This window comes from Saccopteryx leptura, chromosome 6 (assembly GCF_036850995.1).
Source record: "Saccopteryx leptura isolate mSacLep1 chromosome 6, mSacLep1_pri_phased_curated, whole genome shotgun sequence".
NCBI classification, from domain to species: domain Eukaryota; kingdom Metazoa; phylum Chordata; class Mammalia; order Chiroptera; family Emballonuridae; genus Saccopteryx; species Saccopteryx leptura.
Window position 1 is genome coordinate 74905752 of NC_089508.1, and position 21238 is coordinate 74926989.

The following is a 21238-nucleotide window of genomic DNA, read 5'->3' on the forward strand; positions in this document are numbered from 1 at the left end:
CTCTCAACATCCTACTTGCCCCCCCCTCTCCCTAACGTCCTCCTCCCAAGGCCCTCCCTCCTTCCCTCCAGGATTTGCTTTTCTGCACTCTATAAGGCTGTGTTATATATATATAATTTCAGCAATCTCTTTCCCTTCTTTGATCCCATCCTCTCATCCCCTTTCCCTCTGGTCCCTTTGATCCTGCCTCTGCCTCTATTCCATTCCTCAGTTCACATTGTTCATTAGATTCCTCAAATGAGTGAGGTCATATGATATTTTTCTTTCTCTGCCTGGCTTATTTCACTTAATATAATAGTTTCCAGGTCCATCTATGCTGTTGCAAAAGGTAAGATTTCCTTCTTTTTCATGACCGCATAGTATTCCATTGTGTATATGTACCACAGCTTTTTAATCCACTCGTCCACTGACAGACACTTGGGCTGTTTCCAGATCTTGGCTATTATAAACAATGCTGCCATAGACATGGGGGTGCATTTCTTCTTTTGAGTCAGTGATTTGGTGTTCTTAGGATATATTCCTAAAAGTGGGATGGCTGGGTCAAAAGGCAGTTTGATTTTTAATTTTTTGAGAAATCTCCATACTGTTTTCCACAGAGGCTGCACCAGTCTGCATTCCCACCAGCAGTGCAGGAGGGTTCCCTTTTCTCCACATCCTTGTCAGCACTTACTCTGTGTTGTTTTGTTCATGAGTACCATTCTGACTGGTGTGAGGTGATATCTCATTGTGGTTTTAACTTGCATTTCTCTAATGATTAATGATGTTGAACTTTTTTTCATCTGCCTATTGGCTATCTGTATGTCCTCTTTGGAGAAGTGTCTATTCATTTCTTTCAGGCACTCCCAATTTTTACATCTGCAAAATTAAAATGGTGTCTTTAGTGAATGACATGAGGAGTTCTCAGATCTCAGACAGAAAGGGTATAACATCAATTAGTTTGTTATGTGTACTTACTGTACTCCAAAATCCTTTATTGAGAGCAAATCTCTGACCACCCAAAGTACACTGAGAGAATTAGACATTAGAAATGGCTGCATTTAATTACTGGGAGAAGGCACTCTGTAAATTTTGAGCAATGTCAGGAGTTTCCAAAAGCCTTCACTGGAAGGGGAAGGAAACTGGTTCCATGTCAGACAGCAAGTTAGTAGTAAAGATATGCACCTAGACTAACTGACTCCTTTCACCCTATTATCACATTTGGAGGCCTCCTTATTTACTGTTAGAGCTGGTAAAATATTACCTCATATTTATATAACTCTAGAGCCACACCAAGTTCTGCACGCACAGTCTCTTCTTTTGGCCCCTCAAGGACCCTGTATGCTAAGGACAATAAATGCAATTGTTTTCTTTTCCAGGATAAGAAAACTGCAACTCAAAAAGACACATAGTAGTCTATAACAGAATCGCGACTAGAACCCAGTTCTCCCAATTTCTTCTGCACAGATCTTTCCACCATGCCATCCTGGTTGGTGCCTTCCATCAGTGAACTTTGGAAAACAAGTTTGAGACACCAGAATTAAAAAGACAGTTCATTAAAAAGAAATAATTACATATATTGTAGGTTAAAAAACGAAATAGTCTAATCTCTCTGCCCCCACAGCATTTAAGACTTTGCACTGTTAAGGAACTAGTTTCCTAACAAATGGTATCCTGATCAAATTGAAACAAAAATTTAAATATATGAAATGGAAGGGAAGACATTGTCTGTAGTCCTCCCTTACTTCTGGCCGACATTTGTCTCTGTTTTCATCATTGAGTTTCTCAAGCCCAGGGCACGTGGCCAAAAACTATTTGAAACGGCAAATATTCCAAAGAACACCTCACACAGGGTGGGAAGCTCAGCACCGGGGAGAGCGGATGTTCTGATTCCAGCCTGAGTCCGCTCCAGTCTCATCGCCGGGTCGTCCCAGGCAGCCACCTGAACTTGACGTGGTTTCGTTTACAGCAATATGAACACATTTGGGTCCCTGCACAGAGATGATTTTGTACATGTACTCACGCTTTACATACTTAAATACATAAATGTAAACTTAAAACAATGTGTGTATGCACTATTTTGTTTACTTCGTCGGAAGTCACGTCCTCTCCCTTCCCTGAGATGCCCGTGAGCCTCCTTCCGCGGACGCAGGATAGGCTTCTCCGAGCTCAGCCGAAGTCAGTGGGAGGATTTACCGGCTAAAAAAGGGCAGGTCCCGCGCACTTGACCCTGCGCCCCCGGTAGTCCCTCACTACTCCTAATTCGGGGAAGCCCCGCCACCTGTTACCAGCAGCCAATGGACGCGAGGGGGGCGGCCAGGGCGGAGCGAGGCTACAAAAGGCGGCGGGCCGCACGCCCGGACACCCCGCTGCGAGCGCGCTCTCGGGCGACCCGGCGGACGCGGCTCGGCGCAGGACCATTCGGTGACCCGAGGGCGCGGCACGATGCTGCGGGTGCGGTGCCTGCGCGGCGGGAGCCGCGGCGCCGAGGCGGTGCACTACATCGGATCTCGGGTGCGTGCGCCGCCTGCTTCTTTCCCTGGCTTTAGCCCGGCCAGCACTGCGTGACCTGATCCCTTCTGGTCCCCCGTGGAAGCTCGGCTTCAAGAGCGTTTGCTGGCTACGGGGAGCTTGGCAGCGTCCCCGGGGTTTGGAGCGGTCCTTGGGGCCACACCCCGTGGGTACAGTTGGTTTGTGCGTGTCTCGGGCTGCGGGGGCCGCCAGCCAGGGGGCGTCGCCCTCCCCAGCCGGACCGCTTTAGCTCCGTGGAGCTTGCGGCGGGAGTGAGGAGATGGGGACGACAGTTATCACCTCGTAGTAAAAGGGTGGTGTTGGGGTTCATTTCCTTCGGTGGGCATAGAGTTGAGCATGCATGTGGGTTGGACGGGAGAGAGGCAAAGTGGGGCTTGAGGACGGAGAGGGAGCGAGCGTAACATGGAGTCGTGAGGCGCGAGAGGAGTTGGAGCGAGTTCGGGCTATACCCAGGATTTCTGCCCAGTCCCCGCCCTGCGCTCCCCTGGTGAGTGAGCGCGCGCCTGCAGACCCTCCCTAGTTCCTAAAACCGGAATATCTATCTGGGCGGTTCAGCAACTCCCCTCCCACACCCTGGCCCCAGCAACTGGTTCCAGAACAGCTGTCACTCTCCTGGCTTCGGTCCGCACTCCAGGCTTCCCCGCCTGTCTCCTTCCTAAGGCTTTATTTACTCTGATAGAGATTTGGGGACTTGAAATTTGCCTTGTGGATGAGGAACTCTCCCTGCTCTCGATTTTTGTGGGCCTTGCATTTTTCAAAAGGTTTTTTTGAAGTTCTTCGATCTCCTTTCTAGTTGTTTAAATTTGTGCCTGGGTTAATCGTTATCTTGGCTAGGCGATGGTGGATCATCTGTAAAATGTACTGGATGGCACGGGGTCATTCTCAGAATTTAAGTGCCAAAAAATATGAAGTGTGTATCAGCAAGGAAAAAATTTTTTGTTTGAAACTGATTATTTGGAGAGAGAAAGACCTTTACATATTTTCACTTGGGAAAAAAGGTCTTAATAGTGATAAGGTCTTTGATACTTTGAAGAGAAAAGAGGATTCCCTCCCCCAGCTGGTCTTGGCAGAAGACAAGGAGCAGCTTTCTGTGGTTTTCTGGGAAGAGAGTGACCCATCATCTGCAGAAGAATTGCCTAGTTTGATTAAACCTTGATTGCAGAAAACGATACTGAGATATAAATGGGGTGTATGGTTGTTGAGGACAAAATTTGCGGGGTTTTAAAAAGTTACAGCAATTAAATAACAGATAAGAAGATAGCATATAAAGAAATAGAAAGGTAAAATTCACCTGTACCTACTACTCCCTTGTAAATTAACATCTTGGTTTTTCGTTCTCTGAAAGGATTTTTAAATGTCTCACAATGTTACCCTGGGTTTTCATCTCCCCTCACTTCCCCTCCCCCCAAGTACTATATATTTATAAGATTACACAATAATCTTTTCTTTGTTCTTGGAAGCTTGGAAGAACCTTAACAGGATGGGTGCAACGAACTTTCCAGAGCACCCAGGCAGCTACGGCTTCCTCCCGGAATTCCTGTGCAGCTGACTACAAGGCCACCGATCCTCTGCCCAAGGACTGCCCGGTCTCCTCTTACAACGAATGGGATCCCTTAGAGGAAGTGATAGTGGGCAGAGCAGAAAACGCCTGTGTTCCACCGTTCACCGTGGAGGTGAAGGTAAACAAGGGTGTCCACATGTCTGAAGCTGGGTCTCTCCTCACCTTCGGCAGTCTGGCTTCTGCTCCCACTGTCCTCTATAACGGCGTTCACTTTAGCTTACTCCCGAGTCCCAAATCCAGGGTCAATTTTAAGTTCTCTTAATTGGCATCTCTGCCGTATTTGACACTATTTACACCAGGGGTCCCCAAACTTTTTACACGGGGGGCCAGTTCACTGTCCCTCAGACTGTTGGAGGGCCGGACTATAAAACATACTATGAACAAATCCCTATGCACACTGCACATATCTTATTTTAAAGTAAAAAAACAAAACGGGAACAAATACAATATTTAAAATAAAGAACAAATAAATTTAAATCAACAGACCAGTATTTTAATGGGAACTATGCTCCTCTCACTGACCACCAGTGAAAAAGGTGCCCCTTCCGGAAGTGCAGCTGGGGCCGGATAAATGGCCCAGGAGGCCACATGCAGCCTGCGGGGCCGTAGTTTGGGGACCCCTGATTTACACAAATGGTAACTCCCTCCTTCAGATTCTGAGAGACTCCTTTCTGGAGATTATAGTTCTTTATTCCTCACATCTTCCTTCATTGTCTGTAGTGTTGGGGTTGAACAGAATTTCACTTTGGCCCCTTTCTCTTAGCTGTTCTCACAGCTTCAGAGCGTACCTCTACTCTGGTCCAAATTTCTCTCCTGAACTCTGTCCAGATGAACATATTAAACTCTTTATTGGATATTGCCACAGATCTCAAAGCAACACATCTTAAATTCAAATGTCAGTCACTCTACCAAACCGGAGGCTTCTTCATTTTTTCCTTTCAGTTTTTGGCATTGCTGTTTAGTCAAGCTAAAACACCACAAAAATCATCTTTGATTTTATTTTAGTCACATCGTCTATGTCCATTCTCCAAGATCAAATAAGCCTTTTGTCAAAAGGAACCTAGCCTCCATCCCTTTGCCGCTGCCCTGGGTCAGGTTGTCATCTGCGGCCTGGACTATTGCAGTTAACTACTAACTGGTCTCCCCCATTTGCTCTTCTCTCCAAACCACCTTCCAGCATCTATCGGAGGGATTTTTTTAAAACCAAAATTCAATCATCTAACTCTTCTTGCTCTCACTCATTCCTCCTGTATTTTCTAGTCTCTTTGCTTAGGATCAAGTCCTCATGGTATTCAAGATCCTTCACAATTTGGCTCTGTCTGCCTTTCCAGGACTCCCCACACTGACTCATCTTAGAGATGTGTTCGTATGGCAGGTTAGCAGATGTATGTTCTGATTGGGTCTCTCTCACCTGTCATATTCCACTCTGGGTTTCAGCAGATTTTTAATAATAACCATATAAGCAGCCAATCCTGACTACTCAGGAGTCCCCCAAACAAGCCTCATGCTGTTGCTCCCAGCTAGGTCCCTTCTGTTCTTCTTCCTGTACCCTTCTTGTCTGCGGTTTAAAGCTACTCCTCTTACTACCACCTGGCTCCAGTGGCACCTTCCACAAAGTCTTACAGGATTTTCCTGTAAAAAGTAATATTTTCCTTTTTAAAAACTGCTAGTGTTCTTCATATGTAATATTCTATGGCCTCCCTAGTTTGGTGTTCAGGGTGTGTGCTGCATAAGGGTCCCATACCCGAGGGAGTGCTGTCAGTATTGTAGACACAGCCTGAGTTACAAATATGTCTTCAATGTACTTAAATTCTTCCTGAATATTTACATTTGTATTTGTAACATGGATTGAGGAAATAATTCCTCAATCTCATTGTCAGAAATGTTGCCTGCATTGTACCTGGGTTCCAGAGGTATTAGAAAATAGCTTAGTACTTGGAGAGATACTATGTTCACATAGAAACAAAGACTAAGTATTTTATGCCAACCAACTGGTAAGGCAGTGGAACTGAAGTGCCAGGAGAGCTAAGAAAAAGCAATGACCAGGCCCTGGCCGGTTGGCTCAGTGGTAGAGCGTCTGCCTGGCATGCAGGAGTCCCGGGTTCGATTCCCAGCCAAGGCACACAGGAGAAGTGCCCATCTGCTTCTGCACCCCTCCCCGTCTCCTTCCTTTCTGTCTCTCTCTTCCCCTCCCGCAGCCGAGGCTCCATTGGAGCAAAGTTGGCCCAGGTGCTGAGGATGGTTCCATGGCCTCTGCCTCAGGCGCTAGAATGGCTCTGGTTACAACAGAGCAATGCCCTAGATGGGCAAAGCACCGCCCCCTGGTGGGCATGCCGGGTGGATCCCGGTCGGGCGCATGCGGGAGTCTGTCTGACTGCTTCCCCATTTCAAACTTCAGAAAAAGACAAAAAAAAAAAAAAGAAAAAGAAAAAGAAAAAGCAATGACCAGGTAGGTGCTAAATAGTTGGGAAGTCTCAAAGAAAATGATTCTTGAGGTAGACCTTGAAGACAGAGTAATAAAAAACTAATAAATTCTAATTGTTCTGAAACTACCTTTGGCTTTTTGTTCTGATGTTTAAAATTTGATGAACAGATTGATTTATATGTCATCCACATGTTTTAAAAGGCATGATCTCATTAAGGTTTTTTCTTAGAAAGATGTCCCATCCACTACTCATTTTAATTAAGTGAAATTAAATTTCAGTTTCAGGCAACAGTTTATCCTTCTACTTGTCTTTAAAATTAGTGACTTTATATCATGTGATTTTTTTTCTTTTTTTTTTTTTTTTAGAGTGAGAGACAGGAAGGAAGAGAGATGGGGGAAGGAGAGAGATGAGAAACATCAACTCATAGTTGCTTCACTTTAGTTTTTTTTGTTTGTTTGTTCTTTGTATTTTTCCAAAGTTAGAAGCTGGGAGGCAGTCAGACAGACTCCTGTATGTGCCGGACCGGGATCCACCTGGCATGCCCACCAGGAGGCGATGCTCTGCCCATCTGGGGCATTGCTCTTTTGCAGCTGGAGCCATTCTGGTGCCTGAAGCGGAGGCCACAGAACCATCCTCAGCTCCTGGGCCAACTTTGCTGCAATGGAGCCTAGGCTGCAGGAGGGGAAGAAAGAGATAGAGAGGAAGGAGAAGGGGAAGGGCGGAGAAACAGATGGGCGCTTCTTCTGTGTGGCCTGACCGGGAATCGAATCTGGGACTTCCACACGCCAGGCCAATGCTTTACCACTGAGCCAACCAGCCAGGGCCCACTTTAGTTGTTTTTATTGATTGTTTCTCATATGTGCCTTGATAGGGGGCACAGAGTGAGGCTCAAACTGAGCCAGTGACCCCTTGGTCAAGCTAGCAACCTTGGGTTTCAAGCCCATGATCTTGGGATCAAGTCAATGATCCCATGCTCAAGCCAGCAGCCCTGTGCTCAAGCTGGCAAGCCTATGCTCAAGCTGGATGAGCCATGCTCTAGCCGGTGATCTTGGGTTTTGAATCGGGGCTCTCAGTATCCTGGGCTTATGCTCAAGCCACTGTACCACTACCTGTCAGGCTATACCATGTGATCTTATGTAATCAGAATTCTCAGACGTTACTATGAGTTTTTTGTCACTTTATTTTAACTTTGGACTTTGTAATTTCATGGGATTGTGGAAAGTGAACCGGCTGAAGTCAGGAGACTGGGATTGAATTAGATATTTGATAAAGCTTGATAACTAATCTATCAGTTATTTGACTTTGTGCAAGATTCCACAAATTTTTGGGCCTCAGTAAAATGAAGATATTAAGAAGTCTGCTATCTACCTAACAAGATTAAATATGAAGGTAAAAGGTTACATGTTAAGTATTTTAGAGAACATACTGAAACTTACTATAGTTGAATGGATCTAGTTTGCTAATTACAATACAAAAGTACATTGGGGATATAATGGTTGTAGATATTAATAGCATTAGTAGTATTGATTTCATTCATCTGTATATTTCTGCTTTATGCTGCATACTAAAAACTAGGTATTGAGGGAGAGGGAAGTAAAACTAAGACATGCATGACTCTTAGAAGGCAAGGTCTTACCTTCTAGTCAGAGGAAAATGACACAGATGTATTAATCAATTTGGGAAACAAGGAAAGCTGAAACAATATAGTAGATGGTTTATATGCAATTAGAGCATAAGATATATAGGAAGATATAAGTCCCAGAGAAACTTTATGGGAGTGAGGAACATAGTTGTCAGGAAGCACAATTTTTAAAAGCTATATATGGCTTTTTAATTCTGTAAAACATAATGAATACTTTCCACCAAATATGTGCTTTTTGTTTTGCTTTTGTAATTTTTTACAAAGCCCTTGGTAAAGGACCTTTCATAAAAGACAAAATCAATCAAAGTTAATGTAATATGTTTTCAGGTGGATAAATTTCTGTTGACATTTCCTAACCTTTCAAAGACTGTGTTTAAAATTCATTTGGCAACCCCTGCTGAAAGATTTTAGGCTCTGAAAGGCAAAAAAGTTTCTAGGATTGCAGCCACATCTCTACAACACTATTAAAAACCTAATAGGTTAAACATTTAATACAGTGTATTTTCTTTTTTATCTTGCAGACACTTGGTAAATGATTGCTAACCCATTTAGCAGGGTTATAAAGGAAGTGTAAATAGTTTCCAGCTATCTCTTGGAAAATGTAATGTACCCTGATCATTTGGACTTTGTCCAACCTTAGCCAGAGTATGAACTATACAAGTCACACTTGTTCAAATAAGTTTTTTCTCCCAGTGAAGTTTACTTTATATTTATCTTGGCAAGTGTCACTCTGCACAAATAGTCTCACAGGATACTTTGAAATGTGCCTGGCAAGACAGCGTGGCTGTGTATCTACCATAACCCAGTGTTACACTTTCAAAGGCTTCTTGTCCCTCAGCGGATTATAAGAGATGTGCCTGGCATGAGAAGGAGGAAGTGGTGAATGGATGTAGTACCAGGATGTGTCTGAGAGGAATATAAAGAGTCATTATTATCCTCTCCTTCTGATTGCTGCTGCAGGACTTGCTAGGCATAGAAAACAAAGTGCTTTTGTTTTGTTTTTTAAGGGGGTGGACTCAAATTTTTAATACTGATAACATTTTTTATGGGCCAGATATTGAGTCTGTTGGTTGCCTACAGATCTTAAAAAGTAGAGCCACTAACTACTAATTTAGACAGGGTCAGCAAACTTTTTCTATATAAGACCAGATAATAAACATTTCAGACTTTGCAGACCATAGGTCTCTGTTGCAATTACTACTTAACTCTCAACTCAGGCATGGTAGTGCAAAACAACCATAGACAACATGTAAATGACTGTGTCTCTGTTCCCATAATACTTTATTTACAAAAACAGGCAGAGGGCAGATTTAGCCCATGGACTTTAGTTTGCCAACCCCTGTTTTAGAGCTTGACTGTCATCCTTCATGTTTACTGAAGCCCTGTTTTTCAGATTCTTAAACCCTTCTCCAGTAGGCTCAGCTCCAGTCTAATGTGAACCTAGATACAGAATTAACAAGAGGTAGGTCTGCTTCCATGTTTGGTATTTATTCGGCTGAAGTGAAAATGGAAGTAAAGACAGAAAATCTGGAAAAGACATTGTCTTTGACATTAAAGATTTAGACATTTTGATGAACTATATTTCATTACCCATTTTTCCCTTTGTGATAGCATTTATCACTATCTGAAATTGTCTGATCTATGATGGAAACCTTCTTATCTGACATGATCAGGAGTGGTAGTTGGTCAGTTAATCAGTGATCTATAGAAATATTTTTTAAATACCTGCTTTAAATATTTTTAAACTCAAATTTTTAAATGGAAATTGTTTGCCAACCTTTTGATTAAGGTCCAACCAAGGCTTTTTTCTTAGCATTTGTATCTTCTGATTGGAATTCTACTTCTCTGTCTGGATAAGTTACATTCATATGCATCATCTGCATTTCCCAATGTAGTTCTTTAAACTGATTGAGAACTTAGCCACATGCAAAACAATCTTAATGAAGATACCTCTTAGATTTTTATACTTTTGAAAATTGATATTTTTATAGTTTTACCTCATTCAATAGTAATTTTTAACAAATTAAGCTTTTTTTTTAAAGCATTCAACTAGTTTCCATTCAGTGGTCTTTTAAAATGCATATAACCCTTGGTCACTTTCTAAATGTTAAAGCTTTTTTTAGCTATTAAAAACCGTGTATTCATTTATCAGATTATTTTCTTCTATGACAAAAGGACCCGAAGCAACGAGAGCTTGGATGGGCTGGGGAGCAGAGAGGTGTGTGGGGTGAGACCTGTTGGCAGGGAAGAGTAGGAAGCACCAAAGGCAGACTTGCACTGCCAAGTGGTAAATCAGTCATATGGGAAAATCACTAATGGATTTTTAAGAGAAACAAAGCATGTATGAGAGTATGTCCTTAATCTTTAAGGGGGAAGTGCTCTATTTTCTTACAATTTTTTTTTCTTCTTTTCCAAGTGAGGGTAGGGGACATAGAGAGACAGACTCCTGTATGCACCCCAACCAGGATCCACCTGGCACCCCCCACCCTGGTCTGGGGCTGATGCTTTGCCCATCTTGGGCCATGCTCACAACCAACCTATTTTTAGAGCCTGAGGCAGAGACTCCACAAAACCATCCTCAGCACTCGGGGCTGATGCACTCAAACCAATCGAGCCATGGCCACAGGAGGGAAAGAAAGAAAAAGTGAGAGAAGGGGAGGAGGAGGGTTTGAGAAGCAGGTAGTCGCCTCTCTTGTGTGTCTTGACTGGGAATTGAACCCTGGACATCCACATGCCGATGCTCTACCACTGAGCCAACCGGCCAGGGCTGACAAAATATCTTGAAGTGCTGTTTTCTAGACAGAATTCTGTGATGCATGGATAGCCCATCATTTTTGTCTTAATATAGGTGTCCTTTTATTCTCTTACGCTGTATCATTTGTTCTATTATTTGATTTCATTGAGACTGTCTAACGGGACCACTCATGCCTTGTTTTGTGCATGAAGCATGGGCAAACTGGCCCAAAAGGATGCCAGACCTGCGTAAGGCCAGACATGCTGTGAGTGGTAAGGCATGAGATCTCAGCCAAACAGAAGAAGCAGAAGGTCTCAAAACATCAAGGGGATCTAGAGTTCTTTATTCAACAAATACTGAGTGTCTTCCCAGAGAGGCACTGTGCTGGAAATCAACACTGTACAAGACGTGTCTTACTTCGAATTCTGAAGCTATACAAATCATGGTTCACCACCTATAAACCTCTCATGCGTCGTCTTTTTCTTCTATAAATATTCCACTTACTTTCTTCTGCTTCTAGGCCAACACATATGAAAAGTACTGGCCATTTTACCAGAAGCATGGAGGCCATTATTTTCCCAAAGATCATTTAAAAAAGGCTGTTGCTGAAATTGAAGAAATGTGCAATATTTTAAAAATGGAAGGAGTGACAGTGAGGAGGCCTGACCCCATTGACTGGTCGTTAAAGTATAAAACTCCTGATTTTGAGTCTACGGGTAAGTAATGTCTAGTGTCTTAATTTTTAATTTCTTTCTTAATGTATAAGAAGAAAACTCTGATAATTCCTCAGAGATTCCTTTGTTTTAATAATTCTTCAAAACTTTATAGATTATTTAGAAACAGTTTGGTTTTTTTGATATGATTAAGATGTATGCATTCAAAACTTCATTGTAAATCTGGAATCGCCTTGAAAGATTCAGCTTTTCGTTTTAAACTTACTGTAATTTTCTTACATAAGCACAGTGGATTCTATTTAATTTTCTTCAAAAGTAGAAGTTAAGAGAGCAACAGAAACATTCCCATTTTAGTTTTAACTGACACTGCTGCAAGATTGTTCTTATGCCTGAGTCCAGTGTTCTAATTTATAGTTCTAGAGGCAATTCTTGGCCCTATTTTTATCTTGTGGTACTGATATTCCCTGAAGAACTCTGTTTCAGTGTAGCAAGAAACTTACAAAAGGTAAAAAATTTGTAGTTCAAGACCTCTTTGAACAAAGATCTTATTATTTCATTTTTCTTCTTCTTCTCTTTCTCTCTCTCTCTCTCTTTTTGGCTTCACCATCCCTCACAGAATTCACGTTAACAATCTAGTATATATCATTCCATATTTTTCCATTTGCATATAATTACATACTTTCACACATACAGATTTTCTGTAAATTTTTTTTTACTGAAAAATGAGATAATAATTTATAGCCTTCTCTGTCTTGAAAATTAGCATTACTGAGGTGGTTGTGGAACTTTTTGGTCTGACAGGTTTATATGGTGCGATGCCTCGAGACATCCTGATAGTTGTGGGAAATGAGATTATCGAGGCTCCCATGGCATGGCGCTCTCGCTTCTTTGAGTACCGGGCATACCGATCAATTATCAAAGACTACTTCCACCGTGGTGCCAAGTGGACTACGGCTCCCAAACCCACAATGGCTGAGGAGCTTTATGACCAGGTAAGTCTCTAATTATAGGTGTGCTTATTAGTAACTTTTCTAAATAATCCACACAGTAAGGTGGATATTCTCTGATGGCTTGTATTTGTTATATATTTTATGATGAAGATAAGAGTAAATGATATTGAGATAATGATAGTAATAATGTCTAATACTTTTCTGGTGCTTACCATGTGCCAGGTCTTGAGTGAAGCACTTTATTTACATCCTCAGGCCTGTTTACAGTTCACAGCAACTCCATGAGGGAATAGCATCATACTATTATAGCAGGGGTCAGGAAACTTTTTGACTGAGAGAGCCATGAATGCCACATATTTTAAAATTAATTCTGTGAGAGCCATACAATGACCCATGTACGTTACACGTTATCCAATAAAAATTTGATGTTGTCCTAGAGGACAGCTGTGATTGGCTCCAGCCACCCACAACCATGAACATGAGCAGTAGGAAATGAATGGATTGTAATATATGAGAATGTTTTATATTTTTAATGTTATTTTTTTTTTTTATTAAAGATTTGTCTGTGAGCCAGATACAGCCATCAAAAGAGCCACATCTGGCTCGCGAGCCATAGGCTCCCGACCCCTGTATTATAGGGAGAAAAATTTGCCTGAAGGCACACAGCTATTCATTGGTGGAGAGAGAAGTCACTGGATTCCAAGAATTTGGTCAAAGAATTTGGTCTATAGGCCAAATTCACAGTAAAAGGAAGTATATATACCTTATTAGGTTACTTACTACTTGATCATTTACAGAAAGAATAAAAATAAAGCAAAGTTCTTCTAAGAGTTTAAAGACAGAAAGAAATAATAAATTCATTCCACCATGCCCAATCAAAACTGGCAGGGGAAACATGCCATCTCATTTTATGGTGAAAGTTAGGCTCAGGACCAAATTCCTTCTCTAAAAGAACAGAATGACTTCATCCTGTTGACTTTCAATATTGTAGGTAGCTACAGAAATTAATGCATGGGTCATGGAATATTTTCAGAATCATGACTGCCTCTGTACACTTGCTTCTAAGTATAGGAAATGCTGCCGTGCCATTTTTTTGTTGTTGGTTGTTTTGTTTTGTTTTTTCATTTGGTTAGAATGGGCCTACACCTTGCAGTTTTTAGTCTAGAACAGGGTAGTAGTATTTTGGGAAATGATGATGATGAACTAATTTTTTTAGTATTGAATGTCTTACAAAAAGTTTCCTCATGAACCAATGCATTGTGTGTGTTCATTCTTATCCCAACTAGGATTACCCCATTCACTCTGTACAAGACAGACACAAATTGGCTGCTCAGGGAAAATTTGTGACAACTGAATTTGAGCCGTGCTTTGATGCTGCTGACTTCATTCGAGCTGGAAGAGATATTTTTGCACAGAGAAGCCAGGTTGATAAAGGCTGCCTCTGGAATTTCACACTTTATTATTGTATTTTTTATTCTAACTATTTTTAGTTTTCTAATCATAGAACCAAATCTTTATGGACTTATGTCTTCCTTTTGTTTTCAGGTTACAAACCACCTGGGCATTGAATGGATGCGTAGGCATCTTGCTCCAGACTACAGAGTGCATATCATCTCCTTTAAAGATCCCAATCCAATGCATATTGATGCCACCTTCAATATCATTGGACCTGGTCTTGTGCTTTCCAACCCAGACCGACCATGTCACCAGGTAAGGAAGTTGTTAGGACTCTGGAGATAATAAAGTCTAGCATAATTGAAGTAGCTGCCACTTTTGTTTTAAGCACTTATGATTCCTAATGGTTCTAAATGACAAATTCAGTAATGTTCAACATTATTATAATCAAAAATTGGATTGCTTGTGTTATGTTTACTACAGGATGTCCAACACTCAGACATATACAGTGTGGTATCATCACACTTAGGCTGCTTGCTGCTGTGAGAACCTCAAATTTGTGCCTATAATTGAACAGAGCAGTATTACAGTAGTTCCCTTTATACTTGGGGCTACGTTCCAAGACCCTCAGTGGAAGCCTAAAACTATGTATAGTATTAGACCCTGTACATACTATGTATTTTCCTACACATATATACCTATAATAGTTTAGTTTATAAGTTAGGCAGAGTGTGAAATTAAAAATAATAACTAATAATAGAACAATTATAATAATATACTGTAATAAAAGTTATATGAATGTGATCTCTCTCTCTCTTTCTCATAATACCTGGAATTTTCCACTTAATATTTCTGGACTATGGTTGACCGTGGTTAATTGAAACCACAGAAAGCAAAACCATTGATAAGGGGGACTACTATATATCATAACTTGCATCCGAGGTTCCAATTGCCACTGCATTGCAAACAAGATGATCCCTTCATGTCTGGCACAATGCCACTGCCCATGGGCATTGAGTATCTTCTTCCCTCTCTAGTGGGTCAGCCTCCTTCGGCTAGCCCCACCCTTTGGGAGGAGCAGAGCTGCTGCTCTATAGCTGGTCTGTCTTTATCACCTGAGCCTCCTACTTCTGTTGGGTGGTGAGTGATTTTTAGGCTTTAGTACATAGTTGTTTTCTTTCTTTTTCCTTCTTTCTTTCTTTTTCTTTCTTTCTTTCTTTCTTTCTTTCTTTCTTTCTTTCTTTCTTTCTTTCTTTCTTTCTTTCTTTCTTTTTTTCTTTCTATTTTTCTGAAGTGAGAAGTGGGGAGGCAGTCAGACAGACTCCTGCATGCACCTGACTGGGATCCACACAGCAAGCCCACTAAGGGGCAATGCTCTGCCCATCTGGGCGTCGCTCTGTTGCAATCAGAGCCATTCTAGTGCCTGAGGCAGAGGTCATGGAGCCATCCTCAGTGCCCGGGCCAACTTTTTGCTCCAATGGAGCCTTGGCTGCGAGAGGGGAAGGGAGAGACAGAGAAAGAAGGAGAGGGGGGAGGGTAGAGAAGCAGACGGGCATTTCTCCTGTGTGCCCTGGCCAGGAATCGAACCCAGGACTTCCACACGCCGGGCTGATGCTCTACTACTGAGCACACCAGTCAGTGCCTTCAGTATATGTTTTTAAAATCACTATTTTACCATGTCACACTTCATTTTTATCCTATAAGTTTATACCCAGTGACCAAGATTAGTCATCTTATTTTAATATAATTCAGATAGGGATAGCTGAGTTATAATAAATAGCTCACAAAGGACAAGAAGGGCTTTTTGGGCGTACAGCCTAACATTTGTCTTTATACTATGGTCATAGATACAAAGTAATGGACTGGGAAATGGATAGACTATGGGTTTGATTCAGCCACATTTTTGCTTTCTTATTACTAAATAGTTAAATATTTTCATTTTTTTAAAAAAGAGAATTACTCAAGGAAAGTGTCTTTGGTATTTTAAAATCTCTGAAACCCGAGAAAAGTACAGAATATTTTTTAAAGTTTTAATATTTCTGTTACTTTTTAACTTTAGTAATTTGGGGATTTTATGTACATTTTAATTTGGGATTCAGATAAAATCATCCAAATATCTTGAAATTTTAATTTCTTTATATTGAAAATTGAAAAAACAGCTTCTCAAAAATAATTATTAATCATAAGGGCTATCTGAGACCAAGAATGATAAGAATAGCATATATAGATTTAAGCTTCTTTGAGTTTTTTTGGTCTTGCAGATTGATCTTTTCAAGAAAGCAGGATGGACCATAGTTACTCCTCCAATACCAGTCATTCCAGATGGTATGTTTACTTTTATAATATACTCACAGACTAAAATTATTACTTATGTGACCAAGAATCTTCCACCTATAGAAAGCAGCCCAAATGTTTAGTAATTTAGAGAAAACATTTCCCCAGTAAGGAGTGAACTGGCAGTTGGGAGTATGGAGACTAGAATAAGTCTGGATTTGTGTTCACACCACCTCCTCCCAAGGAAAATGAAAGTGAGAAGATCAGGAAAAGTCAATATAAAATAACATAAAGCAACTAATGACTTTGTAAATAAAACAAAGTAAAATCCAAATATGCATAATCAGTATAGATTGACTCATAACACTTATAAGTTGTCTTAAGATAAAACGTTTGCAGGGTAGGTGAACTCTGAAAATTGAACTGTCACTTTAATAGTCCTCACTTTCAAATCCTTGCTCTAAACAAAAATGATAGCAGACATGATTTAAAGGTTGTTGCTATTTTTAGATCACCCACTCTGGATGTCATCCAAATGGCTTTCCATGAATGTCTTAATGCTAGATGAAAAGCGCGTTATGGTGGATGCCAATGAAATCCCTATTCAAAAGATGTTTGAGAAGCTGGGTATGTACAGTATATGAAATGTTGTCATATACAAAGATCTGAAGTAATGACATGCTAGGTGTGATGCATGCTGTATCTAATTCCTCTTTGTTCCTTTTAGAGTATCAAGGTATTAGTTTCTAGATGGACAATATTTTTGTTTTCAACAGTCTTAACTTCAAAGGTGGGAGATGCATCACAGGCTCCTCAGTCACTCCGTTAGCAATAAGTTTATCTATCTTCTATGACTTATCTAACCTCCTGGTGTCCATGTGTGGAGAACTACCCCTTTGTAATTGAGCATATACATTATTCAGCCATTCCCCAAATAAATTGTTGAGGGCACTTTAAAGTAATTTAATTATTACATATTTTAAATGACCTATAAGGGTGCAGACATAGAAGTGACTAATATGTGTGATAAGCACTGTGAATAAAGTAATGAAATGAAATAGAGGATGTCAGTAAATCATTCAACTTTGAACTAAAAAGCAGAACTGGTTTTTATTTGGGTAGAAGTTTGCTTATCCTGATATTCAAAATTTAGACCAAATACTCTAATGCTATTGAGAAAAGTGTTGAAAGATTTTCATATAGCTGTAGAGTACATAAATATGTATGTTGATCACTCTTAATATACTTGATATATCCCAAGTGTCAGGTAAAGCCAGGTAGTACACTTGGTGTAATGGAGTCATGTTTTGGTTTGTTTCAGGTATACTACCCAGAAGAAAATATCTGGCTGTTTGTTTGAGACATCCCCCCTTAATGTAGTACAGTATCAGTATAAAAGGACTGGCCTGTCAGTGTTAGATTGAGCCCAATCTAATGATTTAATCCGTAATGTGATGCCACTTTTTTTCTGGTTTTCATTAACTTAGTTGCTTGGGTTTCATTTATTTTTCTATTAAGAATTTATTGTTTCTCGTGTATCTCAGGCAGTAGCACAGTGGATAAAGTATCGGCCTGGGATGCTGAGGACCCAGGTTCAAAACCCTGAGGTTGCAGGCTTGAGCGCAGGCTCACCAGCTTGAGTGCAGGGTCACTGGCTTGAGCATGGGATCATAGACATGACCCTATGGTCGCTGGCTTGAGCAAGGGGTCACTCACTCGCTCTGCTGGAGCCTCCCAGTTAAGGCACATATGAGAAAGCAATCAATGAACAACTAAGATGCTGCAACAAAGAATTGATGCTTCTCATTTCTCTCCCTTCCTGTCTGTCTGTCCCTCTCACTTGCTTAAAAAAAAAGAATTTATTGTTTTTCAACTTAAAATATTATTGAGTACCAAACATCTGATGTATCATTTTATTTGTAATATAGTCTTTTCAAATGCAAGGAACTTGTTAAAGCAGACCTTTACAAATAACTGAACTCTCTTCAATTCAGAATGAATATGGATCTAGCAATCTGAGTAAGATAGATACATCTATCAGAAAACATATGCTTGCACTTACAAACCCACCCCTTACCTCTGCCCTGCCTGTTCTTAATTTTCAGAGTTCTGCTCAGTCTCGCTTTCTCAGGAAGTCTTTCCTGATGGTTCCTGTTGCCTTCCCCTCCCTGACTACACCAGTGGAACCTTTAGTGACTCTAGCTTGTCTTTTCCCTCAAAATAATGAGTTCTTGAGGGAATAGATTTCTTTTTTAAAAGCCTGTTGTGCCAACCACAACAGATTCTTCCTAAATATCACTGGTTGACTGAGCACATCATAACCATGTCAATACAAATAGTGCCAGATTAAAATAATTAATTATCTGAGTAGCTTTGGTTCCTGTATGACCATACAGCCTAGACAGTAGTGGGATTCAAATAATGTAACAACCAGTTCTCTGCCCTAATGACCGTTTTAAGTAGAAAAAATCAATATACCAAAATGTGGTTTATTATTTCATGCATTTAATACTTCTACAGCTTCTGAAATGGACAATAAAATACCTCTTGAAATCTATATTTCTATTGGTTCTTTGTGTCCTAGCTTCCTGTTGGTTTCACCATTTGGGGAATACCAGTGCACTCATAATATCTCGAGGGAATTTGGGGCATAATGCAAAGCTGAAACAAGTGACAGCTTGTCACCCCTGGTTGTTTGGCACTTTTTCTCTTTACGTTATATGTTTGTTTACTGAAGTAACAAATGTGAGGGAATTAAAATATAATATTTCATCAAAGGTATAATGAGTTTTATGAAATTAATAAATAAATATTACAAGCATAGTTCTGTCAAGTTTTTTTCACCTATGGACAGAATGAGCATTACTACAGGTGCTTAGAATACGCTGTTGCACAGATGAACATTTAAAAAGAGTAAGGAATGTAAATTTGTCATTTCCACATTGAGTGGCTGCCCAGGTGCCCACCTTAGAGAGAACCATGATTACAAGTGCCATTGTAACAACCAGTTTGCCAAACTCAATTAAAAATTAGGTATGGGTTCTGCTGAACCAGTGCGAACCTGCTGGATTCCACCACTGAACCTAGATATTATAATATGAGCTCTGGGCCTGTGGTGGTGCAGTGGATAGAGCACTGACCTAGAATACTGAGGTTGCCAGTTTGAAATCCTGGGCTTGCCTGGTCAAGGCACATATGACAATGCAACAAGCAAGCAATGAACAACTAAAGTGAAACAACTTCTCATTCCCCTCCCACCTCTCTCTCTCCTTTTTCTATAAAATCAATAAATCTTAAATATATATATATATATGAGCTTTGTTTCATTGCTTCCTTAAAGTGGCCTGGTAAAGTTAACCATATCAGGTAAACTTTGCATATATATATATATGTGAGTAAGTAAAGTAAACTTTTCAGGTTGGGTAAATTATACTTTTCCTACTAAATTGATATGGTAAAATTAGAAATAGTCTGAAAAAATGGTTAAAGCATAATTCTAAAAGCCCTTGAAATTTTAGTGTTTGATTGTTTTTGAACATTTGACAGATGTCTGTTCATCCTACCTGTTGACTTGTGAATAATCAATAGCACAAAATAGACTTCACAGTCTCTGCTGACTTTCTGGTAAATTTTTCATATTAGCAGTGGAATAGATCATGTGAAATATAATTCGTAAAAATAAAATTGGAAGATTCTCCTGGGTTGGGGTAGACTTAACTATTAGAACCACAGGATTCCTATCTGTCTTTATGTTTACTTTCTACAAGAGTAATTAGATCTGAGTCCATCTAACTGGCCATGTCTCTCTTGTTCAATGCAGGTATCAGCACCATTAAAGTTAACATTCGTAATGCCAATTCCCTGGGAGGAGGCTTCCACTGCTGGACCTGTGATGTCCGGCGCCGCGGAACCCTACAGTCCTACTTTGACTGACCACGCCTGACGGGGATCGTGGCTTGGCCTCCAATAAACATAGGGAGCATAGGGACAAGGTTCATTCTCCTGCTTTAAAAAGTGCATGAACTGTAGTGCTTTAAACAATCATATCCTTAACAGGGGTCTTAAGCCTGGTTTGTTTTTATTCCTTTTCTTTGTTATAAGGGAAATAACTTGTGCTATGTCTTATTTTCTACTTCCTAAATTTATTTGCTGTTTGGCTTCAAGCATAAAAATTTACTGAATATATACCAATACAGAAATTAGTCCTCTGAGTAACTTGGCCACTAATACTTAACCATCTACCTCTGTTTTTAATTTTCTTTCCAAAAGGCAGCTTGAACTGTTTGTTGGTCCTAATCTTTTTTTTTTCTTTTTTTTTTACTTTTTGCTATACTTGTGAATGTTTGTATCACTTCTCTTTTTCTGAATGAAAGATTTAGAATGCTCATCAATCTTAAGTAGAACCGTATAAATTGTCTCTTTTTCTAATAAGGAATTTTGGTAATCTTTAGTTTTGTTTAAAAAATAACCTAGACTATGCAAACATTTAACTGAATTTTCTATGAATGTTTTTAATATTCTCATCTCAACATTGGTGATATTTGCTATTAAAAGCCTTTTTATATGGCTTACCTCATTTCAAATGATTTAATATCTTTTTCTTCTGTCTAAAATTTTACAGAAATATTTAGTGCAATAGGCTATAATGATCAGTTCCCATCTCTTAATTTTGATATTCAGTATCTAATGGATACATTGTATCTTTGGCAAGCTAAGATTTGTTTACAAATGTGCAAATTATTTAAAGTGCAGGCTTTAAAAGCATTAAAAAAACTAATGGAGGTAAAATCTACACGTGATGTGAAATAATTTTAATGTTGAATACTGTATATGTATTTTTATTCTAATAAACATTTGTGTTACAGAGTGGATTTTATTAGTGTGGCATCAGTCTATTATTATTTTTAAAAGGCAACAGCTCTTTTTTTATTATTGATGTTAATTTATTGTGTTTACATAGATTCTAGTGTTGCCCCGAATGCATCCCCCCCCCGTATTCCCCTCAACATCTCCTTTGCCCCCCTCCCTATAGTACACTCCCCCCTTCCCTTCAGGTTTATCTCATCCTATCATC

At 40.0% G+C, this 21238-nt stretch overlaps 1 protein-coding gene across 1 annotated transcript; it reads left to right on the plus strand.

Moving 5' to 3' along the window:
- Positions 1-2322: 2322 nt before the first annotated feature.
- Positions 2323-21033, plus strand: GATM (glycine amidinotransferase). Its single transcript, XM_066342808.1, has 9 exons — positions 2323-2490; positions 3969-4187; positions 11392-11587; positions 12347-12537; positions 13782-13919; positions 14041-14205; positions 16152-16215; positions 16675-16791; positions 19985-21033. The coding sequence occupies exons 1-9, from the start codon at positions 2422-2424 to the stop codon at positions 20095-20097; spliced, it is 1272 nt and encodes a 423-aa protein (XP_066198905.1). The 5' UTR covers positions 2323-2421; the 3' UTR covers positions 20098-21033.
- The last annotated feature ends 205 nt before the right edge of the window (positions 21034-21238 follow it).